Source organism: Tachypleus tridentatus, chromosome 8, assembly GCF_004210375.1.
Source record: "Tachypleus tridentatus isolate NWPU-2018 chromosome 8, ASM421037v1, whole genome shotgun sequence".
Lineage (NCBI taxonomy): Eukaryota > Metazoa > Arthropoda > Merostomata > Xiphosura > Limulidae > Tachypleus > Tachypleus tridentatus.
In genome coordinates, this window is record NC_134832.1 from 156,908,195 (window position 1) to 156,930,630 (window position 22,436).

Consider the following 22,436-nt stretch of genomic DNA (forward strand, 5'->3'; position numbering starts at 1 on the left):
GTTGTTGCGTTCAATATACAGAACACATACTTAATTTTTTCAATCACTTAACTCTATATCCCAACATCATCTTCATGTGAACAGGAAGAAAACAATCAAATATCATTTTTCACCTCAAAATTACAAGAACTGATACACAATTTCAAACAGAAATCCACCGAAAAATCACCCATACTGGACTATACATTCCTTGGGACTCAGCACATGAAACAAAACAAAACTCAACATACTGAAGAAACCAAATAAACACAGCCATAAAACATGCTCGTAAGATAAAGGCGATGAATTAGACAAAATAAAACAATACTTCACCAACATCAATAAGTTTCTCCACAAACCGTGAGAAAACATTATCGCACACACCTAGACAGAAAGCAAAATCAACCAACTAAAGTAAATACAGCTCACGAATCAAAACCACTTAAACCATATACTGCTGTATACCATATATTCCGACATCAGCAAACAAATAACCAACATTTGGCAAAAATTAGTAACAAAATATGACATTCAATTAATACCAAATTTATTCAAAAACCCGGCACAAACTGAGGTCTATACTATGTAAAAACTACACTGACAAACACCACACCAACATTATTTATAAAATACAATGTGATAACTGCCACGACTTCTATATTGGAGAAACAAGTAGAAAAATGGAAACCAGATTCAAAGAACATAAAAAGTCACCTTCACACGTTTTGAACACTGCAAGTCAAATAAACACAACATAACCATAGAAAACACTCAAATACTAAATAAAGAAACAAACATAAACAAACGTAAAATTAAAGAAGCCTTACTTATACAACAACTTAAACCCAAAATAAACCAATATAAAGGAACGCCTTTATACCTATATTAATATAATAAATAAAATTATATATTCAAACATCTAATACCGCCCTCTACATTTCGACACACAGTTACACAACCCCTTTCAAACATGTGGTCAGCTTCCGGTCAGTTACCTCTTTCTTTGTGAACCTGACGATGACCGAAGAAGGTCGAAACGTTGTTCGCTCTTCTATGTAAAGTGTTTTCTCAGCCCAAACGAGCCGTTTTTGCATATAAAATTGCACAGTTAGGTTTAATTATTGTCTAGAAGTTCAGATAAAAATAAATGAAATTTCTAGTTCAAATTCTCCAAAGCTAATTTTTACTTTGTGACATAAGATTTACCATTTGTGATTTAAGATAATGGCTTAAAAGATAATGCTAGACATACTAGGTAATTTTTAAACAAGTTATTTTTAATTCAAGATGGACATTTTCCTAAAAGAAAGGAAAAATGATAACAGAAAAGATCAAACCTAAATTATTGAAAATAAACAATAACAAATCTTACTGTAAATCAAAATATATTCCAGTAACTTTAACAGGAAAAGATAATAGATGTTTTTGAAGTTTCAACAAAAACAAAAAACAAGTGCATGAATTAGTTGCAGTCTTAACAGAAATAAGTTGCTTACTGTAACTTGACAGTCAGTTTCTTGTTGGTTGAAAGTGAACATAACAACATGAGAGCTTGCTCCAGCTATACAGAGAATTCTGCTCTCTGAACAAAGAAAAATTTGTTCAATAGCAAATGGCTCATCTTCCTGATAATCTGTATTTTCTGTCTTTGGTTGTTCAAAAATTTTGGAAGACTTCAATTTGTACAAAAACTGAAGGGGAAACTAAAACAAATGATAATCACTTTAGACAAAGTATTAGAACTTAAGAAACATTATATAAATCCTAGAATGATAACCACAATTTCTATAGCAAAGCATTAGAAGATACAAAATTCAAATATGATGGTACATCTATTCTAGTTTATACAGCTCATCACACAACAGGATGAAATATCTGGAATTATTTAGGTGTTCCTTATTCACATTTTCTGTATAAACCTAAGTTAAGAGAAATCTTTTAATAATGATCTAACTCACTCTTCTCAATGTCTAAGTTTGGGTTATGCACACACACACACACACACAGTATGAGTTTGATTTTGATCAACAAAAACATCAATGCTATATAATAAAGAAATTAAATGTACTCTACTTTTTAAAAGGAAAAATTAATTATACATATTCTAAGCGGCAAAAACATGAATTTATCTTCCTGCACAATAACACAAATATAAACTGTCATTACTTCTAAAGAATATTCCTAAACTATTAATTAATATATCCTAAAAAGCTTCAGACCTAAAGAAATTGCAAATATTTTATAATTTTCCTGAAAAGTTATCTTTTTCTAGTACAGAGATCAATAGAGATCAGGTTACTATCAGCATACATATACAACTGATACCTATAAATAAAATATCATTGAAATATCTTTCAACTATTTATATGTACACAAAGAGACAAAGAAACCCTGATCATGATGAAAGTTGAAAGTGGTTAAAAAATTAACCCTAGACTCACTTTAAGTGTACAAATTCATAGTTTAACAAATTTACTTGTTTTTATTTAAGAAAAAGTTACTGTTAATGCCATGAAACATTATTCTTACTTTGGAACTCTCTACCAGAGGGAAGGCAAATAGCCATTAGTACCAACCACTTGACCAATCAATAACAGGACTGACCATCACAATATAACACCTCATAGCACTAGGTCTTGATTCCATGACCCACTAATGGCATGTTGAGGGCCCTAACCAACAGGCAACTTTGCAAGCTATGCATTTTTCTTACTATATATTCTTACCTGAGGAGGCATCCCAAAACTTTAAGGAGCCATCAGCATGTCTGATAAAACAAAGAAATACAATGTAACTCTTTAATATAAAATAGATGTCACAACTTAATCACAGTAATATCTTTGACAACAATCAACACACTATACATGATATTAAGTTTAACCTATATAATTCTAAGACAAAATAGATATCATAACTGAAACACAGTAATTTGTTTAGTACAAATCAACACATTTTGTACAACATTAGCTTAACCTATGTAATGCTAATGTAAAAAAAGACATCATATAATTAAAACATGGTAATAAAATTATCCTCTACTACAAATCAACAAACTATGTGGAATATTAAACTTAACCTATATAACAAACAAATATAATAAAACAAATTTAATTTTTCCAAATACAAGTAGGGGTTGATAAACTCATAACCTAGCTAGCTGTAATAAACACAGAAAACTTTAAAGTAAAAAAAAAAGTATTGAAGCAAAAAAGTCAAAACTGCAAAAGCTTAATTACTTAAAATGTAAACAATTTTATCCCAACTTTGACAAATCATTGTGATTATGTTAGTCTGGGCTAAAGTAGAGATACATTCTTTTTAAAAGTTAAGTAACAGTTTTTGAAGTTTTGAATTTTATGTTTCAATACCTTTTGTGGTTTTAAAGCTTTGTATTTTACATCTAGTTAGTTAGTTTATGCATATATCAATTCTTACTTGTAGTTACAAAATTATATATTTTTTAAAATATTTTGTTTTCTTTCTATTAGCTATGCCCCCTCTAGTACAGTGGTAAGTCTACTGATTTACAACGCTAAAATCAGGTGTTCAGTTCCTATCGGTGGGTTCAGCAGATAGCCAAATGTGGCTTGACTATAAGAAAAATGCACACAAACATGCTATTAGCTACAATTTTTTTGCACTAGTAATACCAAATGTGTGATGCAGGTAGACCGAATTTGATTTCATAACTCATCAGAATCTCTACTGACTTACTCTCAAATCTAATTATATGCCAAAAGAAAGGCATTATCCACTTTATATTTGTATATACCAGTATCAACAAGAAAAGAATCATCTGACCCCAGACTAAAGAGTTTTATAAAAACAATTACAGCAATAAATTTCATAATTTTGCTGTATCTTGTTTGGAAAAGATACTTACACAATGATAACAATTTGCTATATATAAATATGTCTTTATAAGAACAATAAACTTTAGTTTTGCTCCACCAGTACTGTGAAACAATCATTAATATTCAGACATTTTAAATATGGGTTTAAATGAGATGTCAGACTTTATGAGGCTGTATTCTTTAGAGTAGGTATATGTGACTTGTTGGTAATAAATTCAAATAATAAATGGACAGCAAGAAATTCACTTCTTTTAAAATAATATATTCAAAATAATTCAAACTTACGTATGATACAAAAAATCTTTACATTATAGGATATCATATTTGTATCTAAAACTCTAAATATTTCTCTTTTCTTATCAAAAGTCCACAAAGACTGGTTTAGTTATTTTAGAACCCAACTGTTTCTTTCTGCACAATCTGCAACAGGTTCATTTACATTATCCCATGGGCTATCACAGTTGTAACCAGAACTTCAAATAATTATTTTCTTTTCATAAGAGTCCACACAGACGAGTTCAATTACATCATGACACTCTTTGACAAGACATTATTCTACTTTACCATTGTTATTACAAAACCACTGTGAAACTCACTTTAAATGTTGCTTGTGATGGCTAAACAATCACTCAGTATAACTTCACTTTTAACTTCTGCTCACTTTAGTTGCCTGTATGTTTGTGCACACACACACAAATATATAAATAAATAAATAGCTCAATAATTATCAATTGCAATTACTACTAATAGGTGATTTACATCAGCAGTATTAAACAACAAAAAAATTACTTTCCTTTAATGTATTTCCATTCCTGGTTAGTCATCTATATCCCACCCATCAAGCAAAATCCAAAATGCCAAAGTTAAGCAAATTGACCATGATAAAAAATCAAAATATGGGTGAAGAGGCAAGTGCTTAAACCCACAACATCTTATGTCCTACTGTCTGCAGCCAGATGTGGAAAGGCAATTACCCTCAAATTCATTTAACTTTTAAAAACAGAAACAAAATCACCCAAACTTTCTACAGTAAAGAGTTCCCAATCCCCACCATTATAAAGATTTAGAAAATGAAAGTGAAAAAATGTACTTGTAAATTGTCAACAATTTAAGTATAGCACAGAAAAGCTGAGACAGACTCGGCTATTAGAAGCTGGTCTTTCTGATTTAAGCATACTGAATGAAAAAGACTTAAGTTAGTAGTCATTCAAGGTCATCCTTAATAAACTAATGACATTCAAATAAGGAGTTTTCCCATAACTGAAAATTTATTAAGATAAATTTATATTTATTATAAAACATAGTAAAAAATTATTTTAGTTGAATATATCTGTATCCATTATTTTTTTTACTTTACTTATGAATAAGGAAACATTATCCAGCAAAAGAATTACTACTACTGCATGCTATTAAAATTCTGTTCAGCTGAGATAAAACAATCCCTTTCAATGATACTCAGAATAATACTATATGGAATAGGTAAGCCAAGGTTAGAAAAATTACATTTCCTTCGTTTATCAAGAACGGTCAGTTGAACTCTGCCTTCTACAAACTAAATGTCTATGTAGATAATTAGCATAGAATGATTGTTATTGGTTGTTTTTATTATTGTCAATTCCTTGGGATATATTGTATTTGGAGCTAAGTTATTTATAAAAATTAAATTAACAATGTATTAGAATGTAGAGTTGAATGAATTGGGATTTAAACTTTTTTTTAAATAAATTTTCATAGCAGAACAAATAGAAATTGGTCATATTTGAAATAAAATAAGCAGCCAAATGGAATACCCATCATTTGTTTATAGATCTGTTGACTGTAATTTCTAAAACTATTATACGTGGTGAAGTATATGTTTTTGTCATTTGTCTTAGTAAAGTTATGCTTCATAATACCCACTTCTACAGCCATAAAGTTATCAAACAATTTATTAAATGCTCTAAAAATCTCTTTTAAATCTATTGTAGTATACGATGTGGTAAAAATTGTATGTGGTTACATAATTGGCTACTAATACAAAATCTAAATGATTTAGAAAGTCTATAATTGATGTTCTGAATTTCATAATCCAAAAGTCTTAATTTGAAAAGACAATATTTAAAAAAATCATGAATTTTACCCAGTGATTTTTTTAATAACACTATTTTATACTTTCAAACAAAATATCTAAAATTTTCTTGAATACAATAGAAACTGATTTCATAAAAGTGTTCAAGGAATTTGTAAAAAATCCAAAACCAGTTAAGTTTTACGATTATAAATTGGTAATAAATCCAAAACCAGTTAAGTTTTATGATTATAAACTGGTAATAAATCCAAAACCAGTTAAGTTTTATGATTAATAAATTAATAATAAATCCAAAATCAGTTAAGCTTTATGATTAATAAATTAATAATAAATCCAAAATCAGTTAAGCATGTCGCGAGATGTTAGAGATTTACATTTAAAATTTCATAAACTAATTTTGTTTTGTTATATACCAATTAGTGTGATATAAAATTACAGTTAATAAACCACAGTTTAAGTGAGCAACCTTCAAGTTCTTCATTTTAACAAAATCCTAAATTTCCCCTAGTGTGAAAAAAGCAACACTTTCTGTAGGCATCCCGTCTTCTCTATTTTATTCATCACTACTCCAATAAGTATGAAAGTTGACATATATTATAAATTCATCATTGCTCAGACAAACCACAACTTTTATTGCTTTCAATTTTGGTTGGTTACGGAGTCATCAAGTAGAAATTCAGACCCTCTTGCCACACCTGTAACACATGCTTTTCTTGGGATTTGTGAATAGTTCTCTCTTACCATTAATTACATATTACCCATAATTAATAAAAAGTCAAGGTTTTGTCAACCAAATGACATATTGTCATTAGAGTCTGTTCTCAATGGAGAATAGTCAGTTTCACTCGGAGTACAAGCTTCATTACTACAGGAAAGGTAAAAACTAGCTTTGATGAATTTGTAACTGCTCTTACTGCAAAGTTAGAAAGCCAGAAAATTTTCAAGAGTTAGAGAAAGTTATCTGTTTTTACACATTATTATTCTACATTATTTGGTGCATTATTTATATAAAAATTATTTAGTGAATAATTACCATTAGTATACAAGAAAACACACATAGGGTTAGATGTCATCTACAGTCAACAGTAAAGAAAAACACAGTGTTCTTGTTTTTCAATTTTATTATTATAAAAGTAACTAAAATGTAAAAATGTGGATTTCTTTAAGTTACTTAAAGTTAGACTGGATAAAATAAATAATATAATAAAAAATGTTTCATGAAATATGCATGTGAGCAGCTCATCAGTAACATAATTTGATAGTGTAACAAGAGTTACACACATTCCCTAAGTAAGTTACAACTTATAATGGCATGAATAGTAGTTAGATATTGTTCAATGGGCAATAAAATAATAAAATTTAATTATAAATAGATGCATACTGTTACAATTTGAAGTCATTCTAGGAAGAAGAAAATTCAGATTTATTTTAATTTTCCTTTTAGTGGTTACAATGTCGGTCGGCCAAATTGACTAATACAGTATAGAGGTAGGGTAGAAGAAATAATAGACAAAATATAAAGTTTTACTGAACACAAACATTTGAAATATATACAGGAGGTTTCAGAGATTACACACAAATGAAATTTGAGATTAAGGTGAAGAAAAGTATTCTTAATCTTAATGTGAAAATCACTTTGCACAAACTATTAAAACAAATACTCAACATATTCATGGACAATTTTTTAGTTTATTAAAGTACTTCACTATAAATATATATACACATGCTATATTACAAGTTAGTAGTATGAAATCTATATAGGCTTTAAATGAGCACAAAGAGCTCACGTGACTGGTCAAAGTAACCAAGCCCATTCTGAATGAGCTAAACTTATATACCCAGCATGGATGATCTTTATGGCTGCCATTCTGTTTCATCAGGATCTCTACTGTTAAGTACTACTGTACTTAATGATGCAAAATAAATATTGTAACTGAATCAGAGTGATGCCTTTGAAAAAAATCACCATGCTATTTGCATCATTAAGTTTAACTTATAATACAAAACAAACATCATAACTGAATATCTGAGTAACATAGTACATTATGACAAAATAATTAGTAATGACAGAATGTATTCTAAAATTGATAGGGTGTACAGATAGGAGAAAAAAAAGTAGTAAACATATGGGATGGGAGGAAAATTTGCGTCACCCATTCCTGCGTTCCACTACTCACACGATGGATGCATATATATATTAGGTGGTAACGAACTTTTAGCACTACGAGTCTGAAGACTCACTACTGAGTCACTGGGGGATATAAAAGTTGCTCTGACTAGAAATTGTTAAGCTTTTTTTTTTTGCACTAACAGTACACAAAGAATGAACACATAAATCAAACTCTGGCATGCTTACCACTGGGTCATGTTCAGCCCACTCAAGGTGATCTTGCAAAAGTATTTTACTTTATCTAAATCTACTTGGTAACTGATCCTAATTTATTCATGCTTTGTGTGTGTCTGTGTGTACTAACTGTATTAGATCAGTTTAGTTAATGTAAGTTCCTGTAACTTTTCAACAATAAATTATTCAAGTTCATATAACTGATCTTCATTAGCTAGTCATGTATTACCTAAAAAAACCAAAAGAACATGGTTTAAAAAAGCACAAAACATACCCTGTTATGATGAGTTCTGAATAGTTATCTGACCCTGTTCCCCATTCTCCACCAGAAATTGGCCATTCCTTTCAAATGTAAAAAAACAATAAAATATGAGTTCCAAAAGAAATATAACAATAAAACTAATGCTGCTACAGCACAAACATTAACAGTTAACATCTGCATGCATTTATAATTTTTTTTCTAATTCTAAATATCCATTATTGTAAAAGTAATATTACCTAACATAGTCTTCTATTAACATTTATCAATTTCATTTTCAGGGATCAATTTTTGTACTTTCAGTTACTTGCTGCTAATAAATGACATAAAACTTCACATTTAAATACTATCACACATTTAACATATACTTGTATTTATTTTTATAAAAACTTCTTTCTCACAAATTGTTGGTATTATATTGTACTCACATACCTTAAAGATTCAGCTAATGAATATTATAACTGCTTTATTTTTATATTATTGAATTGACAACTTCAAACTTAACTCAAAAACCTAATATTCATGAAAACTAGCCACCCACTGTAATATCATACATAAAGGCAGAATAACCACTGTGTGAACTCAAGAACTATGTTGAAAAGAGACCTAGTTATGTTGGTCATTAATTACATTTTTTCAATCAACTAGAAGATATTTCATGGAAGTTTACACCTAGTATGTCATGTTAGAACTGTATGTATAAAACTGCAAAGGCTTATATTATGAAATATAGTTTCCTCAAATTCCATGCCATAACCTTATTGATTATTATTGTTAAACTACAGTTTTTTCCTACTATAACACTCATGAAGGAAGTTAAAATGCTTTTTAATGTCTTATAACAATATGCCAATGTTAAAACCCTTCAACACTCCAATACTAAACCAAATATAGTAAAACTGTTACCTTTAAGAACCATAATATCCTAATGTAACATGAAATGTTTTTTGCATTTGGTGTCCATTTTTGTTAAACTCCTGTTTATCTAATACTGTGTATAAATTAAGAAAAAAATGTTTTTACATTTGTCAACTTCCATTCAAAATTTTATTCTACTATTTTGTGAATTTATGCCCATAAATTTGGTATCAGGCTGCAGACTATATTTCAAATTTTAGTCTTACACATTAATTTTTCTTAAATTTAAGAGTAAATATTAAATAAACACATTTAAACACTGAAAATGATATGTGAATAACCCATCAAAACCTCAAAATGTCCCTCTTGTGGCTTTCTCAGCCATTTTCATGTATCAAGATGCCATCTCATTCTTTATAAATAAGATTTCAAGTTTGCATGTTCAATCTTCTCAAATTTCATATTTTTTTAGACTGAAAAACAGCTTAATTATTAAATTTGATAAGTTATAATGGAATTCTGTGGTACCAATAATTTTTTTTTTGGTTATTCAAATGTATACACAAAAACCTACAAAATTAAGCTATGAGAAGAGAGTAACCAAAATATTAACAAGAAAAAATAACTGTTTGCTTTACTTCTTCATTTACTGTTCCATGTTTTAAGAGGATATGTTTAAGAACTTGTTTATAAATAGTAACAATCTATATACATATATAATGTACAATAGTTGAAATGTAACTGTATTTTACAAACTCCTTGTCTATTAAAACACAGCCAAGACAGATTACTTTGTAAAGACTAAAGATTAATTTTATTATTATTATTGTAAGTGCTGACATGAATGTTTGTGTGAGATATTATCATAACTTTTACATTGTTAGCCAGGCACAAATGGAAGGTTAATATAATAAAAATAATAAATATACATACATGTAAAATGTTATGCAACTTAACTATTTAAAAATGTGTTTTCATGTTATAATCTGAAGTCATTCTAGAAAGAAAAAAAGCATAATTTATATAAATTTCTTAACTTTTTATGGTGGTTACAAGGTTGATCAACTTGACAGACCCCTTATAGTTATGGTAGAGAAAATAATAGACAAATTATGAAGTTTTACTGAAAAACATTGTTTGAAATGTATTTAGGAGGTTTTTTTTTGAGATCACATAAATAATTCTTAAGATTTATTTGATGAATAATAGGTTTCTAACAATGAAATTAAAATCACTTGGACAAGTAATAAAATAGACTCAATATTTTCACAAACAAATCTTTGGTAGGAATGCTCTATAAAAAAAAAAAATAGACATGGAATCATTGCTAATAGTCTTACAAATCTTGTGAAGATATACATACAGCATAAAAAATTATAGTATAAATACTAAATGTGTATACAAGCTTCAGTATTTTATACTGAGCTCACTGTGAAAGGGTTAATGGAGTCTTTCAATAAATATTAACACTGAAAAACTTTTATCACCAAAATAGTTTGAAGTTTATAACAAAACAATATGTGACTATAAACTGTGTGATTTAACAAAATTGTACAAAACCATTTTACAAACACTATAGAAGTAAATATATTTGTTTCAGATTTCTTCTCTCAGCATTAAATGAAATAAAAATAACTATGTTGGATATTCTCTATGGTGTATTTTGTAAAGAAATTTGTTCCTCACCACATCGTAGGAAGATTTTACTTTGCTTTGTAGTACAAGAAACCACAATATGTTGAAACTGTCTAAACGTTTTTCAAAAGTTACTACATTTACAATATTATAAAATCACCGAGACACAAGTGGATAAAACTGACAAAACTGAGGGATTTGGATATGATTCTATATCAGATGCCCCTGTTCATCACTCTGTGATGACACCATGCAGGTAATTTTTGTTCAGGTATCATAATACTTGTAAGAGTAAAATTTATTTTCCATGAAATTTTGAAGGTTATTATCCATATGTGCATGCCAAAACCTGTTGCAGAGCACCATTAAATATGGTATTCTCTAATTCATGTCACAGTTCAGAAATATCTAGTATTCATTTTACACTATAATGTTGATTTAGTAACATTTCATGGTAGAGAAGAGGAAATACTAGATAGAGTAAACAGGGATACGTAAAAAAATTTATATATGCGTTTGAAAGGTATTAGAGATTATGCAAGTGCAATGGACAAAATACGAAATGGACTAAAGTAGTTTTATTACTTACATGAACATCATCTTGCACTTTGACTTGTCAGAGTGTAAATCAGTGTCATCCATTCAGACATATTTTCAGTACAAATACTTTTGTAACTTATCTACTTTTTTTAGTATAGCAGTTTCTACATTTTACTAAGTCACATTTTGTATAGATACACCTAGTAAATGTACAATTATAATAAACATTTCTCCTTCAACACAAAGTTGGTCCATTTGGTTAAATACTTTGTGATAATTTAATCTTCAGTTAGAAACCACTGAATTGAATAACTAATTTTAAAACAACAGCAGCTTTTACAATAATGAAGTTCTGGCTTTAATAATGACTATGTTTTAACTCATTATATTCAATCATCACCAAGTAAGAACTACATGACTTGATGTTATGAGTCAAATGTCATAATTTACTACATTTTGAATCAGTATTCAAATACTCATCAGGTGAAATGTCTTGACTTGGTACCATGAGTCAAATGTTCACATGTCAGACATGACCACACATACTGAAACTGCATTGTATGTATCAATGCTGACAAACAAGTTTAATTACAAAATAACTCCCATATTATTTGCTGAAGCCTGTTTTTATTTAGTTCCACAAGAATGATTCTGCTGTCTAAGAAGGAAGTGTGGCATGGATTTATTCTAAGATAATAATTTAAACTCATTTTTAGTTAAAATGTTTGGAACAATATAACCTTGCACTTAATTACAAGGTACTGTAAAAGATTGTTTTTATGTAACAATATTCACTTTATGTAATTTCAATCATCAAGAAAGGTCATTCTCTGCCATTTTGTTGTCACAATTCAATAACTGCTAGAAGTCTAAATTTAAACAATCACAGACAAACAAAAAATAAATGTCTACTTTTTTTATACAACTCAAAGCATAAGCTAGATAGCAAGATTTTATGGGTCTCTGTTAAAGTTAAAAGGGAGTTATTTACAAAACAATGTGTAGCACATAGCCTGGATCACAATTTAAATACAATTTAATATTTACACTAATCACTAACTATCACTGATTGATATTATTTACAAAGCATAGTAGATTGTTGAAATGCACTTTAGCACAAAAATATTACTTTAATTTTTAAAAACAGAATAATATATTATTAATATTGGTTGATGTGCAGAAACAGGTTTCTTGTAAGTGTTGTTTGAACACTGCCTGCTCCAAACATTCATAATTACATATTATGAAATTGTTAAAATCTTTATTAAATACCATTTACCTGCTATTCATATTTAATAACATCAGTTTCTTAAAAAAAATTCCTAAATGTAACTAATTGTACAGGTAACAAAAATCTTTGTATACTTATAAAGTAATGTAGCTTTGTCCAAATATTACTTAGTCACAAACACTGAAAGATAAATTAAAAAATTAAAGATAAATCTCACTTTCTTTGAAAATCCAGAATGCTTTTTTCTTTTGGAGCCTACGGAAAAAAGAGCTGGTATAAAATCAATCGAACAATCTGTGAGATATGTACAAAACGTAACAGGAGATTCGTGTAAGTCCATGGGATAAAGGTTCGGGAAAGAAGGAAATCTGAAAACATACAAATAAAATTCTAAATAACGTGTATAGTAAAAATTATAAGATATAATGACACTTATTTTTTGATGTCTGTACATCAGTTATAACAGTGTACATGTTTGACTACATGTTAAATACATTATCCTACACACATTTTGTGTAATAAATAAGGTGACATATTTCTTATTGACAGAAAAATGTAATGTAATGGAAATATTAGTAAAATCTCTTAGTTTTCATAACACTTCACATTTTCCTTATTTTGTTAGGTAGTATGCATTCATTACAAAGAAACTACTGTAATATTTAACTTAAATTTGAAACATTAAAAAGCAATTTAATAATAAAACTATGTTTAAGTAATAAATAGAAAAAGTCTGTTGAAACTATTTTCCATTATGAGAGCTTGTTACTATTCTATTCTTAGCCCTTAGTATTTATGCAATATTTCTGATTTTACCCAAGGCAGCATTAAAGTACAATGCCACTCTATTCAGATATTTTTTTGTCCACTTCCACACAGTTACTCGAGAAATAAATCTCTTGTATTAAGTCGTAAGTTACAAGATCATGTCACACAGCAGGTTGTAATGTTTCCATAACATTAATTAAAACTCACTGCCTTAAATTTTTGTTGCCACTTTTCTTTGATGTCTCTTAAATTTGTTGCCCTAGGCTAGTGTGTATTCTTCCTACATATAAATGTGACCCTAATTACGACTAATGCCATTCAGAAGTTGCCTAACGTGTATCTTGTGTTTAAAAGCTCAGCTATAAAGAATATTTATTCTACATTTTCTTCTTGTGTAAGCTTAATTTGGAAATTTTTATTGTAATGCCATCTTAAAAATTTTTAAGATCTAGCAACAAAATATTGCTTTATGTTTTCTTCTTTGACGCTCAGTACCACCTACCATTTCTTCCTCAACTATGATTAGGTAAAAGGATGAGCCTAGGGGGCAAAACAGCAGCCCAACAGTAAGATTAAATAACATGGGTTTATCCCTGTCTAGAAATAAGACACTTCAGATCCACATTTCATGTTGTTCTAAGATTAAATAACATGGTTTATCCCTGTTTAGAAATAAGACACTTCAGATCCACATTTCATGTTGTTCTAAGATTAAATAACATGGTTTATCCCTGTCTAGAAATAAGACACTTCAGATCCACATTTCATGTTGTTCTAAGATTAAATAACTTGGTTTATCCTTGTCTAGAAATAAGACACTTCAGATCCACATTTCATGTTGTTCTAAGATTAAATAACTTTGTTTATCCTTGTCTAGATATAAGATACTTCAGATCCACATTTCATGTTGTTCTAAGATTAAATAACTTGGTTTATCCCTGTCTAGATACAAGACACTTCAGATCCACATTTCATGTTGTTCTAAGATTAAATAACTTGGTTTATCCCTGTCTAAAAATAAGACACTTCAGATCCACATTTCATGTTGTTCTAAGATTAAATAACTTGGTTTATCCTTGTCTAGATATAAGACACTTCAGATCCACATTTCATGTTGTTCTAAGATTAAATAACATGGTTTATCCCTGTCTAGAAATAAGACACTTCAGATCCACATTTCATGTTGTTCTAAGATTAAATAACATGGTTTATCCCTGTCTAGAAATAAGACACTTCAGATCCACATTTCATGTTGTTCTAAGATTAAATAACATGGTTTATCCCTGTCTAGAAATAAGACACTTCAGATCCACATTTCATGTTGTTCTAAGATTAAATAACTTGGTTTATCCTTGTCTAGAAATAAGACACTTCAGATCCACATTTCATGTTGTTCTAAGATTAAATAACATGGTTTATCCCTGTCTAGAAATAAGACACTTCAGATCCACATTTCATGTTGTTCTGAGATTAAATAACATGGTTTATCCCTGTCTAGAAATAAGACACTTCAGATCCACATTTCATGTTGTTCTAAGATTAAATAACTTGGTTTATCCTTGTCTAGAAATAAGACACTTCAGATCCACATTTCATGTTGTTCTAAGATTAAATAACTTGGTTTATCCTTGTCTAGATATAAGATACTTCAGATCCACATTTCATGTTGTTCTAAGATTAAATAACTTGGTTTATCCCTGTCTAGATACAAGACACTTCAGATCCACATTTCATGTTGTTCTAAGATTAAATAACTTGGTTTATCCTTGTCTAGATATGACACTTCAGATCCACATTTCATGTTGTTCTAAGATTAAATAACATGGTTTATCCCTGTCTAGAAATAAGACACTTCAGATCCACATTTCATGTTGTTCTAAGATTAAATAACATGGTTTATCCCTGTCTAAAAATAAGACACTTCAGATCCACATTTCATGTTGTTCTAAGATTAAATAACTTGGTTTATCATTGTCTAGATATAAGACACTTCAGATCCACATTTCATGTTGTTCTAAGATTAAATAACATGGTTTATCCCTGTCTAGAAATAAGACACTTCAGATCCACATTTCATGTTGTTCTAAGATTAAATAACATGGTTTATCCCTGTCTAGAAATAAGACACTTCAGATCCACATTTCATGTTGTTCTAAGATTAAATAACACGGTTTATCCTTGTCTAGATATAAGATACTTCAGATCCACATTTCATGTTGTTCTGGTCTTTTGTAATTCACCATTACATTTAAATCCCCCCCCAACATTTACATACTTCTAATACATCAAGGTAGCTGACAAAAACAGGGTATGTGTTATGTAGATACATATATATTTCAACTAATATATAATGCCATCAAAATCACAGGGAAAGTACTATCACCTTAACCACACATTTCATACATAACTGTACTATCACCTTAACCACACATTTCATACATAACTGTACTATCACCTTAACCACACATTTCATACATAACTGTACTATCACCTTAACCACACATTTCATACATAACTGTACTATCACCTTAACCACACATTTCATACATAACTGTACTATCACCTTAACCACACATTTCATACATAACTGTACTATCACCTTAACCACACATTTCATACATAACTGAAATACGTTTTTTAAATGTTGACCAACGTAGAGACAGAAATGTTAAGTCTACCACAACTAGTTTATATAGAAGCATGAACTACTAATATGTAGCTACTTACCCTTCAGTTGTTAAGTCTACCACAACTAGTTTATATAGAAGCATGAACTACTAATATGTGGCTACTTACCCTTCAGTTGTTAAGTCTACCACAACTAGTTTATATAGAAGCATGAACTACTAATATGTGGCTACTTACCCTTCAGTTGTTAAGTCTACCACAACTAGTTTTATAGAAGCATGAACTACTAATATGTGGCTACTTACCCTTCAGTTGTTAAGTCTACCACAACTAGTTTATATAGAAGCATGAACTACTAATATGTGGCTACTTACCCTTCAGTTGTTAAGTCTACCACAACTAGTTTATATAGAAGCATGAACTACTAATATGTAACTACTTACCCTTCAGTTGTTAAGTCTACCACAACTAGTTTATATAGAAGCATGAACTACTAATATGTAACTACTTACCCTTCAGTTGTTAAGTCTACCACAACTAGTTTATATAGAAGCATGAACTACTAATATGTAGCTACTTACCCTTCAGTTGTTAAGTCTACCACAACTAGTTTATATAGAAGCATGAACTACTAATATGTGGCTACATACCCTTCAGTTGTTAAGTCTACCACAACTAGTTTATATAGAAGCATGAACTACTAATATGTGGCTACTTACCCTTCAGTTGTTAAGTCTACCACAACTAGTTTATATAGAAGCATGAACTACTAATATGTAGCTACTTACCCTTCAGTTGTTAAGTCTACCACAACTAGTTTATATAGAAGCATGAACTACTAATATGTAGCTACTTACCCTTCAGTTGTTAAGTCTACCACAACTAGTTTATATAGAAGCATGAACTACTAATATGTAACTACTTACCCTTCAGTTGTTAAGTCTACCACAACTAGTTTATATAGAAGCATGAACTACTAATATGTAACTACTTCACCCTTCAGTTGTTAAGTCTACCACAACTAGTTTATATAGAAGCATGAACTACTAATATGTAACTACTTACCCTTCAGTTGTTAAGTCTACCACAACTAGTTTTTATAGAAGCATGAACTACTAATATGTAACTACTTACCTTTCAGTTGTTAAGTCTACCACAACTAGTTTATATAGAAGCATGAACTACTAATATGTAACTACTTACCCTTCAGTTGTTAAGTCTACCACAACTAGTTTATATAGAAGCATGAACTACTAATATGTAACTACTTACCCTTCAGTTGTTAAGTCTACCACAACTAGTTTATATAGAAGCATGAACTACTAATATGTAACTACTTACCCTTCAGTTGTTAAGTCTACCACAACTAGTTTATATAGAAGCATGAACTACTAATATGTAACTACTTACCCTTCAGTTGTTAAGTCTACCACAACTAGTTTATATAGAAGCATGAACTACTAATATGTAACTACTTACCCTTCAGTTGTTAAGTCTACCACAACTAGTTTATATAGAAGCATGAACTACTAATATGTAACTACTTACCCTTCAGTTGTTAAGTCTACCACAACTAGTTTATATAGAAGCATGAACTACTAATATGTAACTACTTACCCTTCAGTTGTTAAGTCTACCACAACTAGTTTATATAGAACATGAACTACTAATATGTAACTACTTACCCTTCAGTTGTTAAGTCTACCACAACTAGTTTATATAGAAGCATGAACTACTAATATGTAGCTACTTACCCTTCAGTTGTTAAGTCTACCACAACTAGTTTATATAGAAGCATGAACTACTAATATGTAACTACTTACCCTTCAGTTGTTAAGTCTACCACAACTAGTTTATATAGAAGCATGAACTACTAATATGTAACTACTTACCCTTCAGTTGTTAAGTCTACCACAACTAGTTTATATAGAAGCATGAACTACTAATATGTAACTACTTACCCTTCAGTTGTTAAGTCTACCACAACTAGTTTATATAGAAGCATGAACTACTAATATGTAACTACTTACCCTTCAGTTGTTAAGTCTACCACAACTAGCTCATTATTTAGAACCACTACAACAGCATAAGGTTCCTGAAAGTCTGAAAAATAATTTAATGGAATTGACATACATAAAAAATTAAATTTAAAAACATAAATCTATTTAAGAGTCTAAGTTTCTTTACATAATGAATCTTTCTTTTTTATAATGGAAATCCTCACTGTACAATCACATTAAAAATCTAAAAAAGAATACATTTTCTTTTTACTGTGTATGTATAATAGCAAAAACTGTTATTTACTCAAAATAATAAAGAAAACTATAAATGAAAATGGCTGATAAAGAAAAAGCATTTAGATTAAAATAAGTATAAAAATATGAAAAATAAAAATCCAAGAAACTGAGTAGAACAACCAAACAAAATGACAAATACTTATTTCTTAGAACATATAACAAAGTTTGGGTTAATGATGACTGCTTAATCTACCTTTTCTTAATAGGAACAAGAGAAATCAAAGAAAGGTTAATATAATTCAAAAAGTCAAAGTGCAACAGTTTATACATTGATTGAATTTACACATAGCCATAAAAATACATCAACTAACTTGTCTGATGCACATAAAAACTTTAGAATCCACAAGTCAAAGCCAACAATTAAACTTCTGTCTTACAAATATTATTTTTCTCTACAATGGATATACACATATACACACATTCTTCATGCATTAGATTTTGAGTAATGACAAAAAGATAGCAGTAAATGTTTTAGTCTGATGTACAGTCTGAATAGAAACTAGAAACAAACTTTCATACAAATATACTAATCAAGGAGGCATAATATTGAACCCACAATCACTTACATTACAAAATGTTTACAATTACAATATGGTAAAAAACATTTTGAGCCAAAATCTTAAATGATTCTTGTTTGGCAATGCAAGTAAAATGTAGGAATATTTAAAATGATATAATCCAACACATTAAAATAAAACTAACACTGTTAACAGCTTATAGAACCAACTAAGCCTAATTTTACTAGATAAATGGTGCCATAGATAACAGCTCAAGAGAACAGTTAAGCCTAATTATACAAAGTTTTACTATATACAGTCATTATCCAAAACTGGCAGATTATTTACAGCAAAAATGTAGGTTAAAAATTAGTTGGTGATTAGTATCAAGTAACAAAACATTATAATATTAATAATAATTATACAAAGGTGACTGTATAGGTTACAAAAAATGACAACAATTTGCATATGATCACCATAACATTACCACAGATACTCAGAATTGTAATGTAACCACAAGATCCTGTGTAACTGTGCAATATTTTAACCACAAAACACATTAACGTGAGCCAATACTTCCACTGGCAGCTCAGCTGCTAAATTACTAGTCACAAAATCAATGTAAGTTGAAAGTTCAACTGGTAGCCCAACTGCTCAACTACCAATCACAACACACTAATCTGAGCCAGTGATGCCAATACTAGTCCAGATACTAATCTACTAGCCACAACACATTAATCTGAGGCAAGGGTTCTAATAGTAGTCCAGATACTAATCTACTAGCCACAACACATCAATCTGAAACAAGGTTTCCACTAGCAGCACAAATAAAGGACTTCTACAGATATATTTCAGAACTTACCATTCTGCCAAGGACTTTCACATAGGGTAACAAAGTCTACTATACAACTGTCCATTTCCAATACCGTTGTTGCATTTCCTTGTAAAACAGTAAGTCTAGAAGTCTTTCCTGTTTTCTCATAAGGATGACCACCAGTGAAGATGATGTATGCATCACTACATAAGTGAAAAATAGATTTCAGAACAGCTGACAACAAATGTTTAAAATATGGCAGCACACAGATATTTTTCAATGGTTTAATCAATTATCTAAGAGCAGTAATTATAACAATTAGTGTCATGTAAACTAAGTGATTATAAAACAGAATACTAATTTAAATTAGTTTTTATTTTACCAACAGACTAATAAAAATACAATTAAACCCACAGTTGTGAAAATCAACTCATCAAAATTTGGATTTTTTATCATTGCCATTTTAAATTAGTCAAAATATTCAAGTAATCAAAGTATTACTATTATATTTGTTAGTTTTAAATACATAATGGGCTATCTGTGATGCAATTCATGGGAGGTCACAATCCTGTGTATAAAGTTTAATTCGTATTACCACAAAACCAAGTCTAGCTGCTACGGTTAATAATTTTGGACTGCTGAATAGAAGGAATGCAACTGGCTTGTTACACCAACCAACAATTCCATTTTTTTGCTTGTATATATTAGGACTTGAAGAATGTGATATTAATTAATTAAACAAATATAATCAACTGGCACTAACTGTCCAGCTCCACACACACATGCTTCCCTTTTTCATCTGTACATCCTTATTTTCTTTCACAATTGTCAGACTGATCAAGACAATTTTAAATAATATTCAGAATATCTATGCAACATCCAATTTTTAAAAGTTCATATAGCACAGTTTCCCAATGTACAGCAAATTATTTTCATGTACATGTATCTCGGACATTTCCAATATATGGTAAAATATTTTTATGTACATGTAGCTTAGACTTTTCCAATATATGGCAAATTATGTTTCTGTACATGTATCTCAGACATTTCCAATATGTGGTAAAATATTTTTATATAAGCATTATTTTTAAAGGCCTCATCACTTATTACTGAATCCCCCCTTCCATAGTGTATTGTTGTTAAGTTTATCACAAATCTTTAAGCATCCAATTGTTTAGTTGCTACTCATGTAACAAAAATGTAACCTGTTAAGAATTAGAGAAAAGCCATAGTAACTTGTGTATTGCAACCTTTTATTCTTCCATTATTCACATGTGAATCCAATATGGACCAACCAGTACAATACAAGAATTTAAAAACAAACAGCATGGAACACATTACTCCCTTACTGATAAGAATATTTTTTATATTTAATCCAAATAATATAGCTTAGATCCTAACTGGCTTAGAAGATTTAGGTTAGTCCTAAAGTTATCAAGTCAAAATTGCAAATGTCTTAAAATTATAACAAATTATTTTACACATAATAACCAACTAATTTTAATTAAATTAATATAAACAAATGTAAAAAGTTATTACAAACAATAAACTTACTAAGTTCTTTAATACTTAGCTCCCTAAAGCTTACAAAATCATGTTTACACATAAAGTTACCTTTTTTTTTTTTTTTTTTGCAATAAGATGCATTTAACATTATCAATTGATTGATTGATTGATTTAGTGTTTTATGGCACAAAGCAGCTAGGCTATCTGCACCAAACATCCAGTAAAAAGGTAAAAATAAATTAAATGTAGTAAAATACATAAAAGGAAATGAAGGTAAAACAAAACATCATTGAAAAACAGAAAAAAGTATAAAACCAATGTTGACACCTAGTTTACAATGTTAAGAGAGAAGGCAGAGTAAGAGAAGTTGTAAAGGACTTTCTCTAGCATAATGGTAATGATCATAACCCACCAGAAAGACTAACAGGTAAGTACAAGAACCACCGTCAGTCACCTGAAGTTGGTCTTTCCAGTCCTGGTTCCGGGTTATGTGTCATTATAGCCAGTACTAAAAGGTAAAGTAATAAAAGTGTTAAATGACATGCAGCAAAACTGTAATAAAAACTTGCCAAGACGACTAACAGTAGTTCAAACGGATAGTTCAAACAGCAGTGTTAGTCACCTGAAGTTGGCCTTTCCAGTCCTGGTGTCCAGTTATTTAATGTTCTGGCCATTTTACAATGTCAAATTGAACTAGAGAGATTGAGACTCTGAAAAGGGAACCACAAAAAGGTGGTTCACCTAAAAAGGTGTAATGAATAAATATTAAACACTTAAATGAGGTTAAAATGATTAATGGCCATTAAAAAACTAAAAACTTTATCAAGGTGGACAGTGTCACCATCACCAATAACACTGTCCAATGTTAAAGACAAACCCTGGGACAGAACATATTTAAAATAGTGCCGTCGTTAAGAGTTGTAACGATGGCATGAAAGTAAATTGTGGCTTACAGTGATTTGAGTGTTACACAAACTACACACTGGTGCATCAGTTCCAGATAAAAGAAAACGATGAGTTAAAAAACTGTGACCAATGCATAGTCTAGTTATAACAACTTCCTCCTTCCGAACCTTATGGAAGCTAGACGGCCAAAGCCCAATATAGGGTTTTATTTGAAAAAGCCTGTTGTCGCATTGCTCACTCCAAGTGGACTGC

At 29.7% G+C, this 22,436-nt stretch overlaps 2 protein-coding genes across 2 annotated transcripts in view; both read right to left on the reverse strand.

Moving 5' to 3' along the window:
* LOC143224057 (syntaxin-binding protein 5-like) overlaps positions 1-2,625 on the reverse strand; it is a 57,762-nt gene extending 55,137 nt beyond the window's left edge. Inside the window, exons 1-2 of the mRNA XM_076452520.1 lie at positions 2,584-2,625; positions 1,476-1,682 (exon numbers count right to left, since the gene is read on the reverse strand). Coding sequence (XP_076308635.1) covers positions 1,476-1,682; positions 2,584-2,625 — 249 coding nt within the window. The remainder of the gene's footprint in view (positions 1-1,475; positions 1,683-2,583) is intronic.
* LOC143223798 (syntaxin-binding protein 5-like) lies at positions 2,350-19,971 on the reverse strand. Its single transcript, XM_076452244.1, has 5 exons — positions 19,821-19,971; positions 18,195-18,267; positions 12,986-13,136; positions 8,520-8,587; positions 2,350-2,746 (listed from the first exon to the last, which is right to left on the reverse strand). Exons 1-5 carry the CDS (start codon positions 19,873-19,875, stop codon positions 2,692-2,694), a joined length of 402 nt encoding a protein of 133 aa, XP_076308359.1. The 5' UTR covers positions 19,876-19,971; the 3' UTR covers positions 2,350-2,691.
* Between the last annotated feature and the right edge of the window lie 2,465 nt (positions 19,972-22,436).

Bases quoted from the DNA above. Each gene is read 5' to 3' on its own strand.
- LOC143223798 (XM_076452244.1), bottom strand. From the start codon at position 19,875: ATGGACAGTTGTATAGTAGACTTTGTTACCCTATGTGAAAGTCCTTGG. The intron at 18,268-19,820 runs GTAAGTTCTGAA...ATTATTTTTCAG, and splicing joins TGAAAGTCCTTGGCAGAATG to ACTTTCAGGAACCTTATGCT. The intron at 2,747-8,519 runs GTATGTTTTGTG...TTGTTTTATCAG, and splicing joins TCAGAACTCATCATAACAGG to ACATGCTGATGGCTCCTTAA.